The following is a 21,372-nucleotide window of genomic DNA, read 5'->3' on the forward strand; positions in this document are numbered from 1 at the left end:
CCAAGAAGTATGTCAAACATGGGATCTGTACAAGGGAATGTGCCTGAGAGACCCAGAGCTAGGAACATTGAACAGTCACTATCCAGGCTCAGAGGACTTAGAAGCACAGTGGGTTCAGGGTTGGATCCAATCACAACAGATGTCATCCAGTGAGCAGGATTGGGCCCCATTGTGACATCCAATAACCCCTTCAGTCCCTTGTTGACATGAGGTATGGGCACCCAAGCACAAATTTTATCAGACTTAACAGCCTTAAATTACAAGCTAAAAGATATTTTCCCATTTTTAATTCCTCCTGTGAGGTCAATTTGTATTGACCATGCATTGAGTTTCAGGTGGGGCTAGAGATGAGATGTTATGAAGAGACCCTGCTCCCTTCTGGTTGCTCCCTATCTACCTTAGGTACTTACAGCACCCCCATTACTACAGTATATGGTGTCATCAGATAACTTCACTCTTTGTTTCCTTTAAATGGCTCATCTACCCATTATGAAGCTAAAAAGAAAGCTGCACTTATTTTGTTCAGCACAGCAATCTGAAAGCCAAAGCTGCGAAATATGTTTCAATTAAATGTTGATATTCTTCCAATATTAATTCAGGTTGGAAACTATATAACTAGTCTCAAACTGAGCTCCAATGCTGCTGTTGTCATAAAAAATGGTATTTTTCACCAGGATGGTGCCAAGCAACAGTAGATGCATTGTTACTAACAGCCATAAAAGATCTGGGCCAAATCTGTCAGGCAGTTATATTTGTGCACCCTTCTGACTTCAATAAGGTTGCAAGCATTAGGGGAGAAAAAATTAGGCCTTTAAGTTTAAACGCATTTCACATTTTTAAAGTGGTTAGAATTGCTTCTCACCATGTAAATATTCAGGATACTACCCTATATTTGATGAGTGTTGTTTTTCTTTGAGGTGAATACTCACAAAGTAACAATCAAAGAGAATGGAAAGGAAAAAGCAATTCATGGTATCATATAGGAAGATGCTTGAATATGACTATATCCTTACAGGCACAAAACAGTTCTTCAATAGCCCAAAGATATGCTTGATATGCTTGATGATAAAGCATCTGCATGCTATTTTACCTCTCTTGAACTGCTGTTGTTGGATGCATGAATTAAGACCAAGTCTCCTCAGGCTAGCCATGACCTCTTAAGAATAAACAATGATTCAAGTTTCAGTAAAATGTCTTGTACACACACGTCATCTGACATTTTGGGATTTGTTTCTCATGATGTAATCAACATAGTGGGAAAACACTGCTTTCAACAAAATAAAATGGGCATGAGAAAAAATCTCAATTTACACTTGTAGTCTCATCCCCTATAATCTTCATAAAAAAGCAAGTAGATAGGAATCTGAGGAGAGAAATTACTTTGATATGTAACAGCTGGCATGAACACCCTCATTTCCCAATTCTGCAGAGGATAAGGCAAACTTTGGACAGCTTCTGAAAGGTGCTTCTGTTCAGATGATAGCTGAAGAGATGACTAATGGAACTTAGCTTTCAGATCCAAAGTGGCCCAGTTTAATGTCTGCTACCGTCTCAGCATGAGAAATACTGAACCTCATTCTTGAACTAGTTCGGTACATCCCTAACATAAATCCAACACTGGAAAGAACATTTTCTGAGTCTTGAGCTCTTCAAAAGGCAATGTTATAAAGTTTAAGCTTCTGCATGTGAGATCTTCAAGAAAACTGCATGCTGCCAGAGGTGGTGATGGAGGTTCAGTAAATGTCACTTTCTCTCAGACAGGGGCGGCTCTACGTTTTTGGCCGCCCCAAGCAGTCATGCGCGGGAGGCGCCCCGGAGCCGCGGGAGCAGCGGACCTCCCGCGGGCATGACTGCGGAGGGGGCGCTCGTCCCGCGTGGCTCGGCTGGACCTCCCGCAGCTGCGGACGGTTCGCGGGTCCGGCGGCTCCGCTTGAGCTGCCGCAGTCATGCCTGCGGGAGGTTCAGCCGAGCCGCGGGACGAGCGCCCCCTCCGCAGTCATGCCTGCGGCAGGTCCAGTCATCCCGGGGCTCCGGTGGACCTCCCGCAGGCATGACTGCGGCAGGTCCGCCGGCCCAGCCTGCCGCCCCCCCCGGCCGCAGGGGATGCCCCCTAGATTTTGCCGCCCTAGGCACCAGCTTGTTTTGCTGGTGCCTAGAGCCGCCCCTGCTCTCAGAGCCATCACTGAACCAATATTCCAACATCATGTTATGGAGCACTGTGCTGCTGAAAGGAACATAATTTGAATGAAATATGAAAATGAGAACCTGTCCACTCGTGGTCATTAAAAGATCCCTTGGCACTTTTCTTGTGTAAAAATGTGTGTGCTGACTTTACACCAACTTATAGTTTGCTACCAAAATCTCTTCTATAGTTTCAGTTGTCTCATTCTCCCTTTCCTCTCTTAAAAACAGGGTAGTGATGCTGATACAGAATACTTACAAGCATGGCACATCAGAGATGACTGCATTTCAGTGGTGAAAGAAGTGATGTGTGTGTATGTGTATGCATATCAGTTGTCTTAAAAGAGCTTTGGAGCCTTTAGGAGTAAAGGTACTATGGGTTGAACTGCATCCCTCATGTGACAAAAACCCTCAAAAGCAGGCAAAGGGGGAGGAAAACTCTGCAATGATGCCCTCTACTGAGAGGGTGGTGGTGGGGGAAGTGGGTAAGCTTTGTTCCCCTGTGAAATGATCCAGGGCAATAGTCGACATGGTTTCTGTAAAGGGGGGAGGGATAGCTCAGTGGTTTGAGCATTGGCCTCCTAAACCCAGGGTTGTGAGTTCAATCCTTGAGGAGGCCACTTAGGGATCTGGGGCAAAAATTGGTCCTGCTAGTGAAGGCAGGGGGCTGGACTCAATGACCTTTCAAGGTCCCTTCCAGTTCTAGGAGATTGGTATATCTCCAATTATTACCTTTACCTTAGGGGCTCCACTACTAAACCTGAAAGATATTGGCAGAATCACAGGAAGACAGAACCATACAAACAGATGTCCAATGGAGCTGTTCTACCAGGAACTTCTCTTGGCCACAGCTGATCAGGGATTCCTTTAGAGAGAGATTTCCATCATGCAGGACACACTGTGGGAAGGTAATAAAATCCAACTTATATTTACCTTTTCCATGGCTGGAGAAGGAAGGAAGAACATGCATTTTCTTCTATCACCAACTCCACCCAACACAAGGTCTCCATTCCCCAACTAACCAAAACCTGTACTCTCCTTCCAGGGAGATCCTGACCTCATGAAAGGCATGCTGCAAAGCAATAAAAGGAAGGGAGATTGCAGAGGAAGGATGAGATCTAGATGTGATCTGGAGTGCATTGTATGGCCCTATATTATTAGGTATTTTTATTTTGTTCTTGTTGTGTTTTGCCAAAAGAGAAATTATACTCTAATTAGGAGAGGTTCATCTTACAGAAAAATAGATATTGCAAAATTGAATACATTTTTGTCTCAGAGTGACTTTCATGAAGGGGGAAATATGAAAACTGAACATCTATAACGTAATGTAGCTATATAGTCATTTTCTGTGATTCCTTTTATGATAATTCATATTCAATATCTGTATTTCAATAAGTGTGCTGTTTTCACAATGCAAGATCAGATTTCTGTATTTTTGATATCGTTGTCTGATGCCATGTATATTTATGCAACATATTTCATCACCAATTTCAAAATACATGTATACTTCTGGGTGCAGTGCATGACAAGGGATGGAGTCCTAGGACGTATCAATTTTAATTAAATTATTAACAATAATGTAATGATCACATATTTAAATAAATATCCTGCAAAGCCAGCTGCTACTTTACTGACTGTGCTCCCTCCAGCAGCACAGCCCTTAAAAGAGCCATGCTCCTAAAGGCTGGGTCTCAATAGTAGCCAGGGGGATAAAGTGTGGTTGACCCATCAGTAATACAGACACAGCAGGGAATGCTCTCCCTGCCTCATCCCCATGCCCTCCTGCAGCCCATGGTGCTGTCTAATCAGATCTCCTGGGGAGAGGCATCTTTATAGGGCATCATCAAGAAACACTGCCACAAGCGACTCATCCTTATGGAATGGGAGCTCCACATGGAGAGATCTGCATAAAACAGAGGTGGGCAAAGTCCGGCCCGTGGGCCACATCCGACCCGTGGGATACTCCTGCCCAGCCACTAAGCTCCTGTTCTGGGAGGCTAGCCCCCAGTCCCTCCCCTGCTGTCTCCCTTCCCCCGCAGCCTCAGCTTGCTCCGCCGCCAGTGCAGCGGGGCTGTGAGTTCCTGGGATTGGCCTGACCTGGTGCTCTGTGCTGCATGGTGGCGCGTCTGTAGCGCCGCCAACCACCGGTACTCCAGGCAGCGCAGTAAGGGGGTGGGTGAGGTGGATAGAGGGCAGGGGAGTTTGGGGGGCAGGCGGGGGCGAGGGTGTGGCTAGGAGGCAGGGCGGTCAGAGGGCAGGGAACAGGGGGGTTGACTGGGGGCAGAGGTCCCAGGGGGGCAGTCAGGAAGGAGGGGGGGTTGGATGGGGTAGCAGGGGGCAGGGAGAGGGGTGATTGGATGAGGCAAGGATCCCAGGGGGAGGGGCAGTCAGGAATGAGAGGAGAGGTTGGATGGGGCGGTGGGGGGCAGTAAGAGGTGGGGGTTCTGGGGGCGGTCAGGGGACAGGGAGCTGAGGGTGGATGGGGTAGGGGTCCTGGGGGGCTGTCAGGGAATTGGGGGGGTTGGATGGGGCAGGAGTCTGGGGGGGCTGTCAGGGAATGAGAAGCGGGAGGGAGGGCAGGCCACCCCTCACTCCCCAACTGGCCCTCCATACAATTTCCGAAACCCTATGCAGCCCTCAGGCCAAAATGTTTGCCCGCCCCTGGCATAAAACAATCAGACCCATCATCCTTAGAGGTGTGACCATAGGCGCTGTCTTTATGAGTCATCGGAGGTATTCGACCCCCAATTGCCCCAGGCCCTGCCCCCACTCAACCCTTCCTGCAAGCCCTCACCCCTGCCCCACCTCTTCCAGACCCTGCCCCGTTCCGCCTCCTCCCCCTCCCACACCTCCCCCTCACTCCTCTCCCTCCCCCTAAGTGCCTCATGAACTCCACTGAACAGCTGATCCATGGTGGGTGGGAGGTGCTGGGAGGGAGAGGGAGGAGCTGATTGGGGGAGCTTCCAGTGGGTGCTGAGCACCCACTATTTTTTTTCTGCGGTTGCTCCAGGCTCGGAGCACCCACGGAGTCAGCACCTACAAAGATGATGTTAAAGTGGAACTGAAAAATGTATCCTAATCAATGCAAATAGAAAATAACGTGTGCAATACATATCTGTTTATATATTTATTTCATTTACAGCTATCTGGCAATATTTTTGTAACATTATACAATCCTTTCTTCTTCTTTATCCTCCTGCACTCTCAGCTGCCTGGTCTGCCCACCAGTTTCCATTATTTAGTTCAGTCTTGTGCTGGTCTGTTAAGACTTTTGAGTGTCATATTGGTAGATTTGGCTTCTTTCACTATTGTTCTGAGTGGTGTTTCTCCAAGTCAGCCTCATTTTCTCTTTCCAAGTGTTGTCCATATTATCACTTGACATGGAAGTTATATTTGTATTCTTAAAGCATGTCCTAAATATGTCCAATGTCATCTTCTTACCATGTTTGATGCTTTAGTTTGGTTTGCTCTACTTAGAATTTCTGATGTTGGAAGAAACTCTTTCCATTGCACTCTGAAAATCTTTCACAGACATTTACTTTGGAATTCATTGATCTTGTTATGGAAATCCTACAATAAAAGTGATGACTCTGCTCCATAAGGGAGGACAGACACGATGCCACTGTTAAAAATTCTTTTTTTTTCTGTATCAGTATCAATCATGCAACTTTTCCAAATTATTTTCAAGTTTATGAAAGTTGTTTGCTGCTTTGGGGTATCTGTTTGATATCTAGCTTGGTGTCGCCATCACCTCATTCCCTATATAGGTAAAAATGACTTACTTCTCGTGTTTTTCTGTCTGCTCTGATGGTTGCTTTGGGACACTGATAGCCGTATGTTTTATCTTCCTCTTGTTGATAAACAAATCAACTTGTTTTGCTGTGTCTGCAAAATATGGGTCTTTCCTTCTATTAAGTGATGTGTTGAACTAAGCAGGACAACATCGTCAGCAAAAATTAGGTCATCCAATTGTGCTTTATCATTTGTGCAAAAAATTACTCTTGCTTTCTGCAGTTATTTTCCACATGCAAACAATAGTGGAGACATAATACAGGCTTGCTTTACTCCAGTTGTCACTGCAAACCATCAGATGATGTTGCCACCATCTCTGACTGCACATTCAGCATTATCATGAAGATGCTTGATGATTCTAATTATTCTACTTAATATGCCAATATTCCATAATACACCATAATTTTCCAAAGACTATTTCTGTGTAAGCAGCAAAGAGTCCTGTGGCACCTTATAGACTAACAGATGTATCGGAGCATGAGCTTTCGTGGGTGAATACCCTGTGTAGACTATCAAAAGCCTTCTTGAAATTTATAGAATTTATCACGTGTCTGACATTCCACATTTTGTTCCGTAATATATCTGAGAACAACAATATGTACTGATGTACTGCACATAATCTCAGTGGTTTAAACCTGCTTTTTCCTCTCTAATTTGGAGACCATTTGTTTCTTGATACATTCCCAAATGATGCTGTCTATGATTTTCTCTGGCACTGAGAGAAATGTGATTCCTTTCCAGTTATTGCAGCTGATAAGCTCATCCTTCTTTGGCAATTTTACTATCAGGTCTCTCTTCCAGTGGATTGGATTCTTCATTCATTCATATTCTGTCCAAAAAGACAAGGAAAGTCTGGAGAGCTGTTTTGTCATTTGCTTTAAGCATTTCTCCAGTAATGTTATCCCCTCCTGCTGCCTTCCAATTTTTTAGCTTACAGATGGCTTTTCTAACTTCTTTTATTGTAGTATCTACTAAACGAGTATCAATCTCTGGTGGTAGGTCTTCACATGTATTTCTAGTAGTGTGCTTGGGCTTAGTTTATTTAAAACAGCCTGAAAATGTTCTATTAATCTTTTCCTTTGTTCTTCTTCTCTACCAAGAATCTTTCCATTTGTGTCTTTTGCAATCCTTTGCATCATGTTAGACATACTTTTAACTAATTGTACCTAAAGTACAAAAATATGCACCTCTTGTGGCTTTATGAATCTAAAGAAATGAACAAATATACATTTAACATTGTATTATAACAACAACAACAATTTTGCTGTAGAATTATAATGCTGTTTATATCTATTTTATAAGCACCTACTTATTACTATTATATCTGGATGATCACGGTATTCGGATACATAAAATAAGAAATTTCCCCAAACAGGCGTGTGTAGAAGCAAAATCTTTATTTTTGTAATGACATGGTAAGTTCTAGGAGGCATCTTATTACTATGACAGGTCAGTCAAATTATACTTGGTTCTAATGTGTGCTTCCAGAAACTGTAACAATCTTTCCTGTGGCTGAGTGGCACTCAAAAGGGTGCAAAGTCCTTTGCTATGTTTTAAAACATCATATAAAATCAAAGTAATCATGTCAAATGTGATCCTTGCAATTGAAAACCCCAATTGATTGGTATAAGAGAGGGGCAAACACATCAGTACCAACAGAAAATGGCTTTGGAAAGTAAGAGTTAATCCACATTACTACATGATCACTACAAGCTGTGATCAGTGAAGGCAAAATCCACTGTAGTGGTGCTTAAAACAAATATTAACATATATATATGTATTATAAAATTACAGGTCTTCTAGTTGTGTATTATATTTTTATACTTAACATCAACATTTTTACTAGATTTAATGCAGTACTAAACAGTACTACAAATTTAGCTTTCTATTTCCATTAAAACTCTAATTCAAGAGGTATGTTTAAATAGAAGGAATAGCTAAGGGGAACTGCAGGTGATGGACAATTGAGAATTATCTTGAAATGATCTTTGCAACTGATCTTGCAGACTGTGGCTGATGCTGCCTGTAGTGGCTTGGAGTGGTTCCTCCCAGTTAGCGTCAGAGGGAGGCCACTCCACCTTGCGGCTGAGAGCTGATCAACAGTAGATAGACCCAGTAACAGTCAGGCTCAGATTCCCTGGCTGGGAAAGGCAGGCTTTGGCCCATATCCCTGGCTGGGCAGACAGCAAACAGTCTATGGCCTGGCTCCATGGCTGGGGCAGCGCAAAGGCAGGCAAGCACAGGCCATCCAGCCTAAGGTGGGTAGGCTGTCGGGGGTTGGCAGCAGGGGGATCCAGGCCCACCCTACTCGACTGGGTCCCAGCGCAGGGCCCTAACAGTGACTGGGAATCCTGCCACTGGGTCAGTGGGGATCCTGCCGAAATATGTTGATCATGGTTTCAGCAACACAACTGGACTAGTGTCTGGTTTCCCTGGGCTATTTCCTACCCCAACCTGTTCATAGGGCTTTGTTGCTCATGGGCCCTCAGGCTCCCCTGGGTACTTGAGAGCCAGCAGTTCCTTGGGGTATTCACCTGGCAGCAGCTCCTCCAAGTATTCCTGAGGAGGCAGGGGTTGACACAGCTCGGTCCCTGGTTCAGGGGTCAGCAGCAAGGCACCAGCATTTAACTCCTTCACTGGATCCCTCTCAACTGAGCTGGAGGCCACACCTCTTATACTTCCTGTTCCATCCCTCTGCTTCTGACATGAGGGCCAGGCCTGGCCTGGCTTCACTCACCAGGAGGCGGGGAGTGGTTCTTCCCTGTCAACATCAGAGGGAGGCCCCTCCGCCTTGCTACACTGCCATCCTAATTCTTTACTGGACATTCTGATGCCACCTTCCCCTACAAACACCACAAAGCTGAATAGAGGGTGCAGCAATAGTGCTAGGCAGCAGCCTTTCTAAACTCACTGCCTGAGACAAACATCAGGATTACTTAAAGCAACAAACAGTACTGTGGCACCTTAAAGACTAATAGATGTATTGGAGCATAAGCTTTCGTGGGTGAATACCCACTTCATCAGACTTCATGAAAGCTTATGCTCCAATACATCTGTAAGTCTTTAAGGTGCCACAGGACTCTTTGTTGCTTTTTACAGATCCAGACTAACACGGCTACCTCTCTGATACTTGATCAGGATTACTTATCTTTCTCACACAACGACTTGATGACATACTGAAGTCAAACCCATTCAGCTTTTCCTTTGCTCTCAACAAACATGTCATTGAATCCTCAAATTGTAGCCTTGCTTTTTTCTTAGCTCCAGTGTAGGGAATTTTTCTGTTTTGCTATTTCCCTCTCAGTTAGCCATCTTGGATTCATGGAGTTGTTGTTGTTCCTCCATATTTGGTGTCCTTTTTGTTGCCTAGTTTGGCGCCTTTTCTTGCAAAAGTGAGAAAGATAGGGGTCACCTGACCTTCCAACATGCCTGGCAACAGGAACTTATTTAAGGCTAAGCAGCACGCCCCTCAGATGTTGTCCACTCTAGAGGTAGCCAAGTCATCGCTGTTACAGTCCAGTGTCCATCTTCATTGCTCCCACGCAACTGACATTACATCCAGTCAGAACAGCGTCCACATACTCCCCCACAGGACAATGTAAAGCATTGGAAAACCTGATGATCGATTTACTTGTGTTTCATCTGAAGACCCATCCTAGTGTATCCTGTGTCCTTGATTCCTGCCTCCGTGGTATCCCATGGTGATGTAGTTAATATTTGTTATATCTTTACCCCACTGTATACCTTTTGGGTTCCAGGCTTAAGGCCTTTGTTGGTTTGATGACCGAGTGGTTTGTTTATATGCTTAGTGTTTTGGGGGTCCTTGTTTTTAATAAACTGTTTGTGTTTACACCTTACCTGTGTGTCGGTTTTCCTATCAAGCCCCAATGATAGACGCGGGAGGGTGTTAAAAACCTTGTAACGCCAGTGTCTCCTCACTGATCCCTGGATAATGTCTGAAGAGCTGAGGCTCCAACACTGAGCTGGCAGTGGTCAGCACTGATGACTTGAAACAACACCATTCCTTATCAGATGACAGAAGGAGTGACATTTCATTCTTTAGTGCTTCGATGGCCTTACACAGTTCAGAACAGAAAGCCATCTGATAGTTTGTTGTATTAAGATCTTTTTGTTGAACTGGACTAATTTCAGCCCATTAACTGGTTGTCTCTTCTTTGAAGTTGGAAGTACATTTTTGTCAGCAGAAGCCAATGGTCAGTGTGAAGTTCAGCATCTCTGTGAACTCGCACATCCATGACTGCCAATGACTGTTAATAAGGACATGATCAATAACAGTGTGGTGAAACCATCTGGGCTATACCAGGTCTGCTTATGAATCTTTGAGTGATGAAAGAGAAGGTCAGCGATCACCATGTCATTGGCAGCTGCAAATTCCAGCAGTTGCTGCCCATTCTTGTTCATCTGCCTGATACCAAATGTACTTCCCCAGATGTCATTATACTTTCCTGCCTGCACTTTAAAGTTGCCCACAATCACAATGACATCTCTTCTCAGAGTTTTATTGAAGACTGACTGCAGTTGCTTGTAAATTATCTTGTTAGCCTTGGTGTTGGCGGGACCATACCCTCTGAATATGGTAAGCTGCCCACAGCTAGTATGAAATCAGATGTGGATAAGTCACTCATTATTTTAAATAATCAGTTATAATTAGGATTGTCGATTAATCACAGTTAACTCACACGGTTAACTCAAAAAAATTAATCGCGATCAATCACACTATTTAACAATAGAATACCAATTGACATTTATTAAACATTTTGGATGTTTTTCTACATTTTCAAATATATTGATTTATATCACAATACACAATAGAAAGTGTACAGTGCTCATTTTATATTATTATTTTTAATTACAAATATTTGCACTGTAAAAATGATAAACAAAATAAATGGTATTTTTCAATTCACCTCATACAAGTACTGTAGTGCAATCTCTTTATCGTGAAAGTGTAACTTACAAATGTAGATTTTTTTTGTTACATAATTGCACTCAAAAACAAAACAATGTAAAACTTTAGAGCCTACAAGTCCACTTAGTCCCACTTTTCGTTCAGCCAAATGCTAAGACAAAGAAGTTTGTTTACATTTACGGGAAATACTGCTACCTGCTTCCTATTTACAATGTCACCTGACAGTGAGAACAGGCATTCACATGGCACTTTTGTAGCTGGTGTTGCAAGGTATTTATGTGCCAGATATGGTAAACATCCGTATGCCCCTTCATGCTTCAGCCACCATTCAAGAGGACATGCTTCCATGTTGATGATGCTCGTTAAAAAAATAATGTGTTAATTAAATTTGTTACTGAACACCTTGGGGGAGAACTGTATGTCTCCTGTTCTGCTTTACCCACATTTTGCCATATATTTCATGTTATAGCAGTCTTGGATGATGACCCAGCACATGTTCGTTTTAAGAACATTTCCACAGCAGATTTGACAACACACACAAAAGATACCAATGTGAGATTTCCAAAAATAGCTACAGCACTCAACCCAAGGTTTAAGAATCTGAAGTGCCATCCAAAATCTGAGTGGGACGAGGTGTGGAGCATGCTTTCAGAAGTTTTAAAAGAGCAACACTCAAATGCAGAAACTACACAACCCGAACCATCAAAAAAGAAAATCAACCTTCTGCTGGTGGCATCTGACTCAAATGATGAAAATGAGCATGCGTCAGTCTGCTCTCCTTTGGATTGTTATCAAGCAGAATCAATCATCAGGGTGGTTGAAGCATGAAGGGACATATGAATCTTTAGTGCATCTGGCATGTAAATATCTTGTGATGCTGGCTACAACTGTGCCATGCAAATGCCTGTTATCACTTTCAGGTGACATTGTAAACAAGAAGCAGGCAACATTATCTCCTGCATATTGCAACCAAACTTGTTTGTCTAAGCAATTGGCTGAAGTAGGACTGAGTGGACTTGTAGGCTCTAAAGTTTTACATTGTTTTATTTTTGAATGCAGCTATTTTTTGTACATAATTCTACATTTGTAAGTTCAACTTTCATAATAAAGAGATTGCACTACAGTACTCGTATTAGGTGAATTGAAAAATACTATTTCTTTTGTTTTTTACAGTGCAAATATTTGTAATAAAAAATATAAATTGAGCACTGTATACTTTGTATTCTGTGTTGTAATTGAAATCAATATATTTGAAATTGTAGAAAATATCCAAAAATATTTAAATAAAGAGCATTCTATTATTGTTTAATGGCGTGATCAATCACAATTTTTTTAATTGTGCGATTAATCGTGATTCATATTTTTAATCACTTGACAGCCCTAGTTAAAATTCAATTGTCAAAACTGAGAGAGGATGTGGCCCAGCTTCATGTATTCTGCTATCCCATGATGACAGGTATTAAAGTTTCTTTTTGAATACTATGACACATCCCTGGTGGGATCTGGCACAGTTCCAGCCCTGACTGTAATAGATTTATGCCTCCTGTTTCCATGTCTCCCTTAGGGCAGGTCCATACTTACCGCGCGGGTCGACGCGGTGAGTTCGACTTCTCCGAGTTCGAACTATCGCGTCTAATCAAGACGCGATAGTTCGAACTCCCCGCGCGCTCCGGTTGACTCCGGAACTCCACCACCGCAAACGGCGGTGGTGGAGTCGACCTTGGAGCCGCGGCGTTCGACCCCGCCGCGTCTGGATGGGTAAGTCAGTCGAACTAGGGTACTTCGAGTTCAGCTACGCTATTCGCGTAGCTGAACTTGCGTACCCTAGTTCGACCCCCCCCCTTAGTGTAGACCAGACCTTAGTTTACGTGACTGCATTATGAATATCTTCTCTCTAGATATTGATATACGTGAACAAAACTTGAAGGTTTAACTTCTTGGGTTTCAATGCTATTCTGAAAATCTCTTATTTGTCCCTTTATATCCTTAGTAAACAAGCATTACCAATTGCCCCAAAATGAAAGTTAACATAAAATATGAGATTAAATTCAATTATTTTTATTTAAAAATGTGTGTCAATTTAAAACTGGTGAAAAATACATAGAAATATGGCTTTCCATATTGGATCAGACAAGTGGTCCATCTAGGCAGTATCCTATTTCTGGCATCTTAAAGACTAACAGATTTATTTGGGCATAAGCTTTCGTGGGTAAAAAACCCCACTTCTTCCGATGCATGGAGTGAAAATTACAGATGCAGGCATAAATATACCGACACATGAAGAGAAGGGAGTTACCTTACAAGTGGAGAACCAGTGTTAACAAGGCCAATTCTGGTTCTCCACTTGTAAGGTAACTCCCTTCTCTTCATGTGTCAGTATTCTTATGCTTGCATCTGTAATTTTCACTCCATGCATATGAAGAAGTGTGTGTGTGTGTGTGTGTGTGTGTGTGGGGGGGGGTTACGCATGAAAGTTTATGCCCAAATAAATCTGTTAGTCTTTAAGGTTTTTGTGGATACAGACTAACACAGCTACCCCTCTGATACTATCCTATTTCTGACAAGGGCCAGTGCTAGCTGAATCAGAAAAAGGCAAGAAAATCCCTGCATTAAGAAAAACATCAAACAGTAATAACTTTTAGTTATTACTGAACTGGATTAGATTCAAAATGGCAGCCTTGTGGTAAAAGGCTCAATATTTCCAATAGATGTCCAGAAATGAGCCAAATGAATAAATAAATCCACTTTCCACAGTGATTGTTAGTTTTATTTGGGCTATATTTTACTCAAACCGTACACTTAGTTAAACTCAGTGGCACCTCATGACTGGAAATATTGGCTTTTATGCTTTGATTGGTCAGCAGTTTATTCCAGTTAATGATCGTGCGAGTGACTGGGAGCTGCCTTCGTAGAATTTTTCTCCAGATTTCATCTGTCAAAGCTTGGAAGTTTTCCAGCATGGCAATGTGAAATTTGTTGTCTTCAGTTTCTATGAGTTTCACAAAATCTATGGCCAACTGGGCTGGGTCAATTACATGCAATGTCTCTTCAACAGTCTTGCAGACTGTCATGTGGAGGTTAGCATCTTTAAAGTAGTGTACTTGCGTATGAATGGCCCCTGTAACCTGAGTAATAACTGGAATCTGGGAAAAAGTCCATTCACCTTTCCAAAGGCCATTCCAGAAACCCAACGGTTTGTACTGATGACTTGCAATACAGACCACAAATACCTGCCTGTTTTTCAAGGTTTTTCTAAATACACAGCAGTCCCCTGAAGGAAAGTGACTATCCACGTATGCCTTTAAAGCACTATTTAGGGCTGTTCTCCATAACTCTGTCTCATCCCATGCTACCCCGTGGAGCTGAAATTTGTTTGATATTCCACTCAAGTGATCAAATTTGAAAGAAAATTTATATTTAGGGTCAAAAAAGCGATTTCCTCCTAGGTCATTGTAGCGAGTCACCAGCACATTGGTTCCTTCTATTCTGACTAAGGTGAAATTGTTCTTATTGTGATGGGCACAGACCTGGGCAGCCTCTTGCCTCATTAGGTCATCATCCTGGACCAGAATACAGAGATCTTCAAAAACACTGTAGAATTCGCCTGGAGGTGCCTGATACAGCAGACGGCATATGACCCCCACTTTCTCTTCCTTAGACAAATCACATTTGTTGGACATTGTGGTTTATTTCTGTGGTGGTAAACCTGAAATGAAAGCATGAATATTACGCTAAGGTGGAAATTGTTATTAAAAATATTTTAGAATACCAGAGGATGTCACAGCAAAAAAGTTTCTTGGCAACATCCAGAACTTTGCTTTGTGCTCTAAAGTTGTATCTGGAAAGATCTAGAAATATTAGTGAGATCACAAGAAAATGATTCAATAGAGCTAGAGTTTTTGAAAAAATTGTCACAGTGGAAAATATTTGCTGGCAGCACATAAAAAACTACCATATATACTCGATCATAAGCCGGTTCGTTTATAAGCCGACCCCCTCAAGATGGATAAGTAAAATGGAAAATTTTTATGACTCATTCATAAACCGACCCTATAAGTCAGGGGTCAGCAAACTTTGGCTCCCGGGCCATCAGGATAAGCCGCTGGCCGGCTGATATGGTTTGTTTACCTTGAGCATCTGCAGGCATGGAGGTAAACCTAAGTAAACAAAGTGTCTCGGCGCGCCAGCTGCTTACCCTGACGGGCCGGGACAGCAACTGGTGGGGAAATGTTTTTTGGGGGGAGAAGCCGGGGGTCAGGGGAGTAACCCGTGACCACCCCCCACATGACTCCACCCCCTAGCCTGGGACCCCCACACTCTCCCCATCCCATCCCTTCCCACCTTATCTGGGGAGGGCCAGGGGAGGATGTCTCTGGCCTGGCTGGAGCTGCTCCGGCAGCTGGGCAGTGCAGCCAGATCAGGCGGTGCGGCCGCAGCATGTTCCAGCGGGCTGGGTTGGGTGGCACAGCCGCACTGTGCTCCGGCGGGCTGGTGTGATGACACAAAATGCTCCCTCTCCCACAGAGCCGTAACTAGCTATTTTTGTGCCTGAGGCAAGAATATAAAATTGTACCTCCCCCAGCACCACCCAGCCCCGCAGAAACAACCCCCCCCCAAGCGCCGCCCGCCGCATGGAAACAAACCCTCCTTCCCCAGCGCTGCCCTGCTGAAACAGCTGTGGGCCAAAAAGGAAGGTTTGGGGGTGGGGGGTGAGAAACGGCATGCATAGGGTGACCAGATCACAGCAGTAAAATAGGACCTGCCCCGCTCCCCATTCGGCCCCACCATCACACCCCTCTTCACCGCCTAGCCCCCCGCTGGCTTGCCCTAGAACCCCTGCTGGCTCACTGCTTACCTCTTTGCCCACCCACTGCTTGCCCACCCGTTCGCCGCCTCGGCCCCCCAAGTATAAAGCTTCATTCAAAGACCCAGGGGTCATACATTACTGCACACAGCAGTCAATCAATGCAGTTGTAGATACATCTCTGCATTATGCATTTTTTTTATAACTTTTATATGACTTTGTATTGAACCCTGGTAATATGTTATAGCGAGCCCCTAAGGTAGTCTTGGTAGTCCATCGATCCGATGATGACAAATCTGTGCAGATCATCTATTGTTGTGTCTCATAGTGTGCCCTCTGATGACTATACAAGCCAATTCTAGAGGTGCACATTTGGCTGCAGATGGTGCCTAGGAAGTTCGCAGTCAGTGGGTTGTGCGCTGCTGGTGCTCTGTGACGTCATTCACGTGCCTCTTGTAGACACTGGCAGCGGTCTTCCTCAAAGGTGATGTAGGTATTTCTGACTGGGAGTGCCTCCTCCCTCTTCCCCGTCCTGACCCGCAGCCAGCTGCTCGCCCTCAGCCCTCTGCCGGCCAGCGTTGCTTGTTGCCATAGAGGCAGCAGCATCCGGGAGAGCCACGCAGCTTTCCTTCCGGCAGGGACGCTTCTGCTTTTCTGCGCCCCTTGGCTTTGCACACCCAAGGCAAGTGCCTCACTCGCCTCACCCGCCTCACCCTTGTTATGGCACTGCTCTCCCAATTCCTTACTTTGGGTGCACTGAGCATGCTCACCCGAACTGAGCATGCCTAGTGACATTCGTTTATGTGTGGCGGAAACTGCAAAAGTGGAGGGTTGCTGTTTGTGCTGCTACACCAAGCGGCGTGGCCACAGCCTGTTCGGGGGAGCGGGGTTGAGCAGCACAGCTGCAGCTGCTTCGGAGGCTGGGGGGAGAGCAGCATGGCCAGAAGCGGAGACGCTGGCCCTGCCTCTTCCCTGCTGGCTGTGCTGCCTCTTCTTGCTCCCTCTCTTGGGGGGAGGGGCTGCGTCCCATCTCTCCCTCTCTATACCCATTCATAAGCCGACCCCCTTCTCTGGTGCTTCCCTTTTTTACTAACAAAAGGACATGCTTATGTTGTCACATGGAAGATAGTTGGCTAGGGATCCACAACTTAGGATACCAGAGTGAAAACTCAACTATGGAGAGCTTCTACATGAATGTTTTAGATAACCAGAAACATACTCAGAGAAGATCCAACTCTTTTGATAAAGCAACAATGAAATAAAAAGACTGGAAAATAATCGACATAGTAACAAGAAAAAATCACCATCATGGAAAGCTCAAGAACTTTTGATGATGTAACAGTTTTCTGAAATGGTCCTAAAAATCTAAAGCAGCTGAAGCGAGAACAGGTGGAAGCACCTCTGGATAGATCTAGAGTAGCCGTTCCCACCTACCTTCTTAGAGAATTCTTGTGGCATGACTGGGCCAGAACATCAAGTGCACATACCAGCCGCGGATCACATACCACCCCTTGCCCCAGGATCATGTTCCACACTTTGGAAACCCACATGGAGGGCAAAAAGCAACATTGTGTTTGTCAGGAACTTGAACGCCAGAGGCGGTAAGGCTGCAAATGACCCTGGGACTATCCAGCTGGTTCAGTGGGGCTAAGCAGTGGGATCCATGGCAGGGGGGATAAATCCCCAGGGTGAGCCTGGGGCTTCTGGAGGGTGGGGTGAGGAGGGCACTGCAAGCTCTAGCCATGGGGCAAAGGGAGGAAGGGCCCTGCAGGGAAGGGTCAGAAGACCGGACCACGTGGTCAGGAGGACACAAGGCAACAGGCGATGGAACCCTCCTCCCTGGCAGGATCTAGAGCCTGGGCTGGGATCAGCCTACGGCAGCTGAATTGGCCCAATTGTGTCGAGTTGCCAGGGTATAGCGTGAGCGCGGGGACAGGAAAATCACCTTCAGCCAGGCCCGGCCGGGAGACGGTCTCTCCCGCCGGCCACGCAATGGGCGGGGCCGGAAGAAGCGGGTCAGTCGCGTGGCCTGGGAGCTGTATCCCACGGGGCCGGGCCGTTTGTGGCGTCACAGGCCCCGCGTGCCGGCGGGCGCTCAGGCGCCGACGGGTTCTCTCTTCGCTGTGGGCAGCGGCGGGGGCGGTTGGTCGGGAAGGGGCGGGATCCCCGCGCGTGGGGGGGCGGGGGCCTGAGAGGAGCCGGGCCGGGGTGATGCCGCGCTGCGAGCTGCTGCTGACACCATCGGAGTGACCAGAGCCCGGAGAGGCGCAGGGCGATGCGGAGTCCACCATGGAGGCCAAATATCCTTATCATCGCCCCCCCCCCCCGCCGCGCGGCAGGGCGAGACGGGCTCCCCTCCCCTCCCCTCCCGGCCCCTCCCAAGTGCACTGGGCACATCCCTCATAGGGACACCCCCGCCCCCCGCGTGGAGAGACCACGCTCCCCGGCCGGGTCCCCCCGCCCCCACACTAGGGGGACCCCCCGATTGCCAGAGACCTCCCCATACACGCGGCGCAAGGCCGGCTCACCTTCCCCCAGCAACCCACCCACACCCCGCCCTCCTCTGACACGGTTTGAAAACCCATTAAGCTCTTCTAGCCACCCCCATTAATAACCCAAATCATCCAGGGCCGCCCAGAGGATTCCGGGGGCCCGGGGTCTTTGGCGGTGGGGGGCCCCGCTTCGGCGGTAAGTCGGCGGGGGGGGTCCTTCTGTTCCGGGACCCGCAACCAAAGTGCCCCAAAGACCCACGGCGGGGACCCCCCGCCGCCAAATTACCGCCGAAGCGGGACCCGCCACTGAAGTGCAGCCCCCACACGGGTCTTCGGGGCACTTCGGCGGTGGGTCCCGGAATGGAAGGACCCCCCTGCTGCTGCCGAATTATCGCCGAAGACCCAGCTGCACTCCGGTGGCAGGTCCCGCTTCAGCTGTAATTCAGCGGCAGGGGGGTCCTTCTATCCCGGAGAGGAAGGACCCCCCGCCAGCGAAGACCGGGAGCGAAGAAGCTCCGGGGGCCTGGGCCCCGCGAGAGCTTTCCGGGGCCCCCAGAGTGAGTGAAGGATCCCGCTCCAGGGCCCCCGAAAAACTCTCGTGGGGGCCCCTGCTGGGCCCAGGGTCTGGGGTAAATTGCCCCACTTGCCCCCCCTCTGGGCGGCCCTGAAATCATCTTCATAGTTACTCAACCTCGTGAGCTCCCTGTCCACATTAGTCCGTTCACACCTGCCTCTCCATTGCTTTCACACTCTTGCGCCTATTCTACCCTTTTTATTGCTTTCCTCCACTACCCTATGTTCTTTAATACATGAATCCCCCCCCCCCCCCCGCTTATTCTTTACTCCCATTAAACACTTACTCTACTCCTTTTCACTTTCACTACCATTGGATATCTTATCTGTTCCCAGTTATCATCTGTGCCATTTCATCTTTCTTATTCCTTTTCGCCTTTCTTCCCTGTAGGCTGCTCTTCTCCTCCAGCACCCCTTTAGCCCAGCACTGTAATAAAATAAATAACATAAATATTTTTCAGTTAATTATTTGGAACCAGAAATGGAGAAAATATAGTCGAAAAATAGCTAATATGTTTCGCTTAAAAATCAAAGCAGCAAAGAGTCCAGTGGCACCTTATAGACTAACAGACTGTTAGTCTATAACAGGGGTCGGCAACCGGTGGCTAGCGGCTTGCCAGGGTAAGCACCCTGGCGGGCCGGCCCGGTTTGTTTATCTGCCGCGTCGGCAAGTTCGGCCAATCGCGGCTCCCACTGGCCGCGGTTCGTGGTCCCAGGCCAATGCGGGAGGCAGGAAGCCGCGGCCAGAACATCCCTCGGCTCACGCCGCTTCCTGCCTCCCGCATTGGCCTGGGACCGCGAACCGCGGCCAGTGGGAGCCGCGATCGGCCGAACTTGCCAACGCGGCAGATAAACAAACCAGGCTGGCCCGCCAGGGTGCTTACCCTGGCGAGTCGCGAGCCACCGGTTGCTGACCCCTGGTCTATAAGGTGCCACAGGACTCTTTGCTGCTTTTACAGATCCAGACTAACATGGCTACCCCTCTGATACTTAAAAGTCAAATACATTTTCCTATTAAAAAAAAAGCTAATTAAATGTGTTTATACATTTCCTTAACCTGTTTTTCCTTACATGGTTTTTGTCCATCATTCAGGATGAGTTTAGAACCGGAAAGATTAATTTAGACAAGACATTGAAATTACTTATTAAGCTAAACATCCCTTTTGATTATGTTCATGTAAAATATGTTTTTAAGGTGAGAAAATTGTCATGTATTGATATAAGTATATTCAGAATGACCAGTATTCAGAATGACCAGACACCTAAGGGGCTGTTTGGTTGTTGGTTTTTTTTAATATATTTTTGTTAAATAAATGTGCCAACTTAACAGCTGAATGGACAAAGTCTTGTATTTATCTGTAGCATGGATATCTCATAGGCAGCATCAATGCAATCTCTTTCTTACTGCCTCCCCAACATGTTCTGGGATAGATCATCCTAGGTGATAGGAGGAGAATTCAGTCTCTATCAATTCTGATGAAACTAAGAAGAGTATTGGTTTTGTGATGTTTACATCTTACTACAAGGAACTGGATTAACTACCAAATTAATTTAACACAGGCCACTAATCAGCCACCAGTTGGCAAAGGGTTTACTGCAGTGTTAGGATTTCAAACACGCTAATAATTATCAAAAACATAATTAACCAGTAGGATATCAAAGAGTCAAATTCGACAACTATCAGTCAGATTTGGGTTCATTGTTATTACAAGAATAATAATGATTTCAAATGGAATGTGCATAGTTTAAAATAGCATTTACATGTCTCTAGTTTTAAAATAACACTGAAAGCCTGACAGGTAGATTTCTTTGTAGAATGGTAGATAATACTGAATTCCAAACAGGTTGACCTGATCCTATTGTAGGATGATCAACATTGAAATTATTGTACAGAAAAAATTCTCTTCCTATTCCTTTGCTTTTCTAGTCTATGAAAATTTTTCTAGAAATAATGTGACCATTCTTTTTATAAAGTGGATATTTTGTGGAACAGAAAATTCATGGCAATATTGGAGTACACTTACGGTAACTTTGTGTTCAGAAGACACTTTTGCTGTTTCATTCATTTCATTTATTTTAAGATGTTGACTTTGTTGTATGAGGCTGTATGTGGCTTGGATCCTGGCTACCCGAAGACTGACTTCTCAAATCATACCACCATTATGACAGTTCAGGTTAACTAAAGTGTTTCAAGATAACACTCTCCAAATTTAAACACTGAGGCTGATGGCAGAGCATTTTTGATGGAGGACCCTCAACTCTGGAATTTACTTCCTGCAGCAGTCTAACAAAGCCTGAGTGTACTGACCCTTTGGAGCCTCTTGCGAGTTAGCAAATTTTGTGTTTATTGTTTTTATGGGCTTTCTATTATGCTATTTTCAGGGAGTAATTTTAGGTGAATGATTATAAAAAGACTATAAAAAGAATAATTACTTGAAGGAATGGCCTGTTTAGAATAGGAATGATCTAATTGGATACAGTACTACACCTCTACCCCGATATAACGCTGTCCTCGGGATCCAAAAAATCTTACCGCGTTATAGGTGAAACTGCGTTATATTGAACTTGCATTGATCCGCTGGAGTGCGCAACCCCACCCC

The 21,372-nt window shown here is 45.6% G+C and overlaps 2 protein-coding genes and 1 long non-coding RNA gene across 7 annotated transcripts in view; 2 read left to right on the top strand and 1 right to left on the bottom strand.

Annotated features, from left to right (window-relative positions):
* Positions 1-2,416: 2,416 nt before the first annotated feature.
* LOC120391025 lies at positions 2,417-3,464 on the top strand. Its single transcript, XR_005591210.1, has 3 exons — positions 2,417-2,551; positions 2,925-3,089; positions 3,227-3,464. It is a non-coding gene; the product is annotated as an uncharacterized LOC120391025 (long non-coding RNA).
* A 10,188-nt stretch (positions 3,465-13,652) lies between these two features.
* On the bottom strand, positions 13,653-17,609 carry CAPZA3 (capping actin protein of muscle Z-line subunit alpha 3). Its single transcript, XM_039544672.1, has 2 exons — positions 17,142-17,609; positions 13,653-14,609 (listed from the first exon to the last, which is right to left on the bottom strand). Exon 2 carries the CDS (start codon positions 14,581-14,583, stop codon positions 13,690-13,692), a length of 894 nt encoding a protein of 297 aa, XP_039400606.1. The 5' UTR covers positions 14,584-14,609; positions 17,142-17,609; the 3' UTR covers positions 13,653-13,689.
* Positions 17,610-17,854: 245 nt separating this feature from the next.
* PLCZ1 (phospholipase C zeta 1) overlaps positions 17,855-21,372 on the top strand; it is a 149,492-nt gene continuing 145,974 nt past the window's right edge. For 4 of the 5 annotated variants that reach the window (XM_039544635.1, XM_039544651.1, XM_039544663.1 and 1 more), the window contains exons 1-2: positions 17,855-18,007; positions 19,844-19,967. In XM_039544635.1, coding sequence (XP_039400569.1) covers positions 17,997-18,007; positions 19,844-19,967 — 135 coding nt within the window. In that variant the 5' untranslated portion in view covers positions 17,855-17,996. The remainder of the gene's footprint in view (positions 18,008-19,843; positions 19,968-21,372) is intronic. The other variant, XM_039544642.1, reaches the window with a different exon arrangement.

The sequence above is a fragment of the Mauremys reevesii genome, linkage group 1 (genome assembly GCF_016161935.1).
Source record: "Mauremys reevesii isolate NIE-2019 linkage group 1, ASM1616193v1, whole genome shotgun sequence".
NCBI classification, from domain to species: Eukaryota; Metazoa; Chordata; order Testudines; family Geoemydidae; genus Mauremys; species Mauremys reevesii.

Bases quoted from the DNA above. Each gene is read 5' to 3' on its own strand.
- CAPZA3 (XM_039544672.1), bottom strand. From the start codon at position 14,583: ATGTCCAACAAATGTGATTTGTCTAAGGAAGAGAAAGTGGGGGTCATA.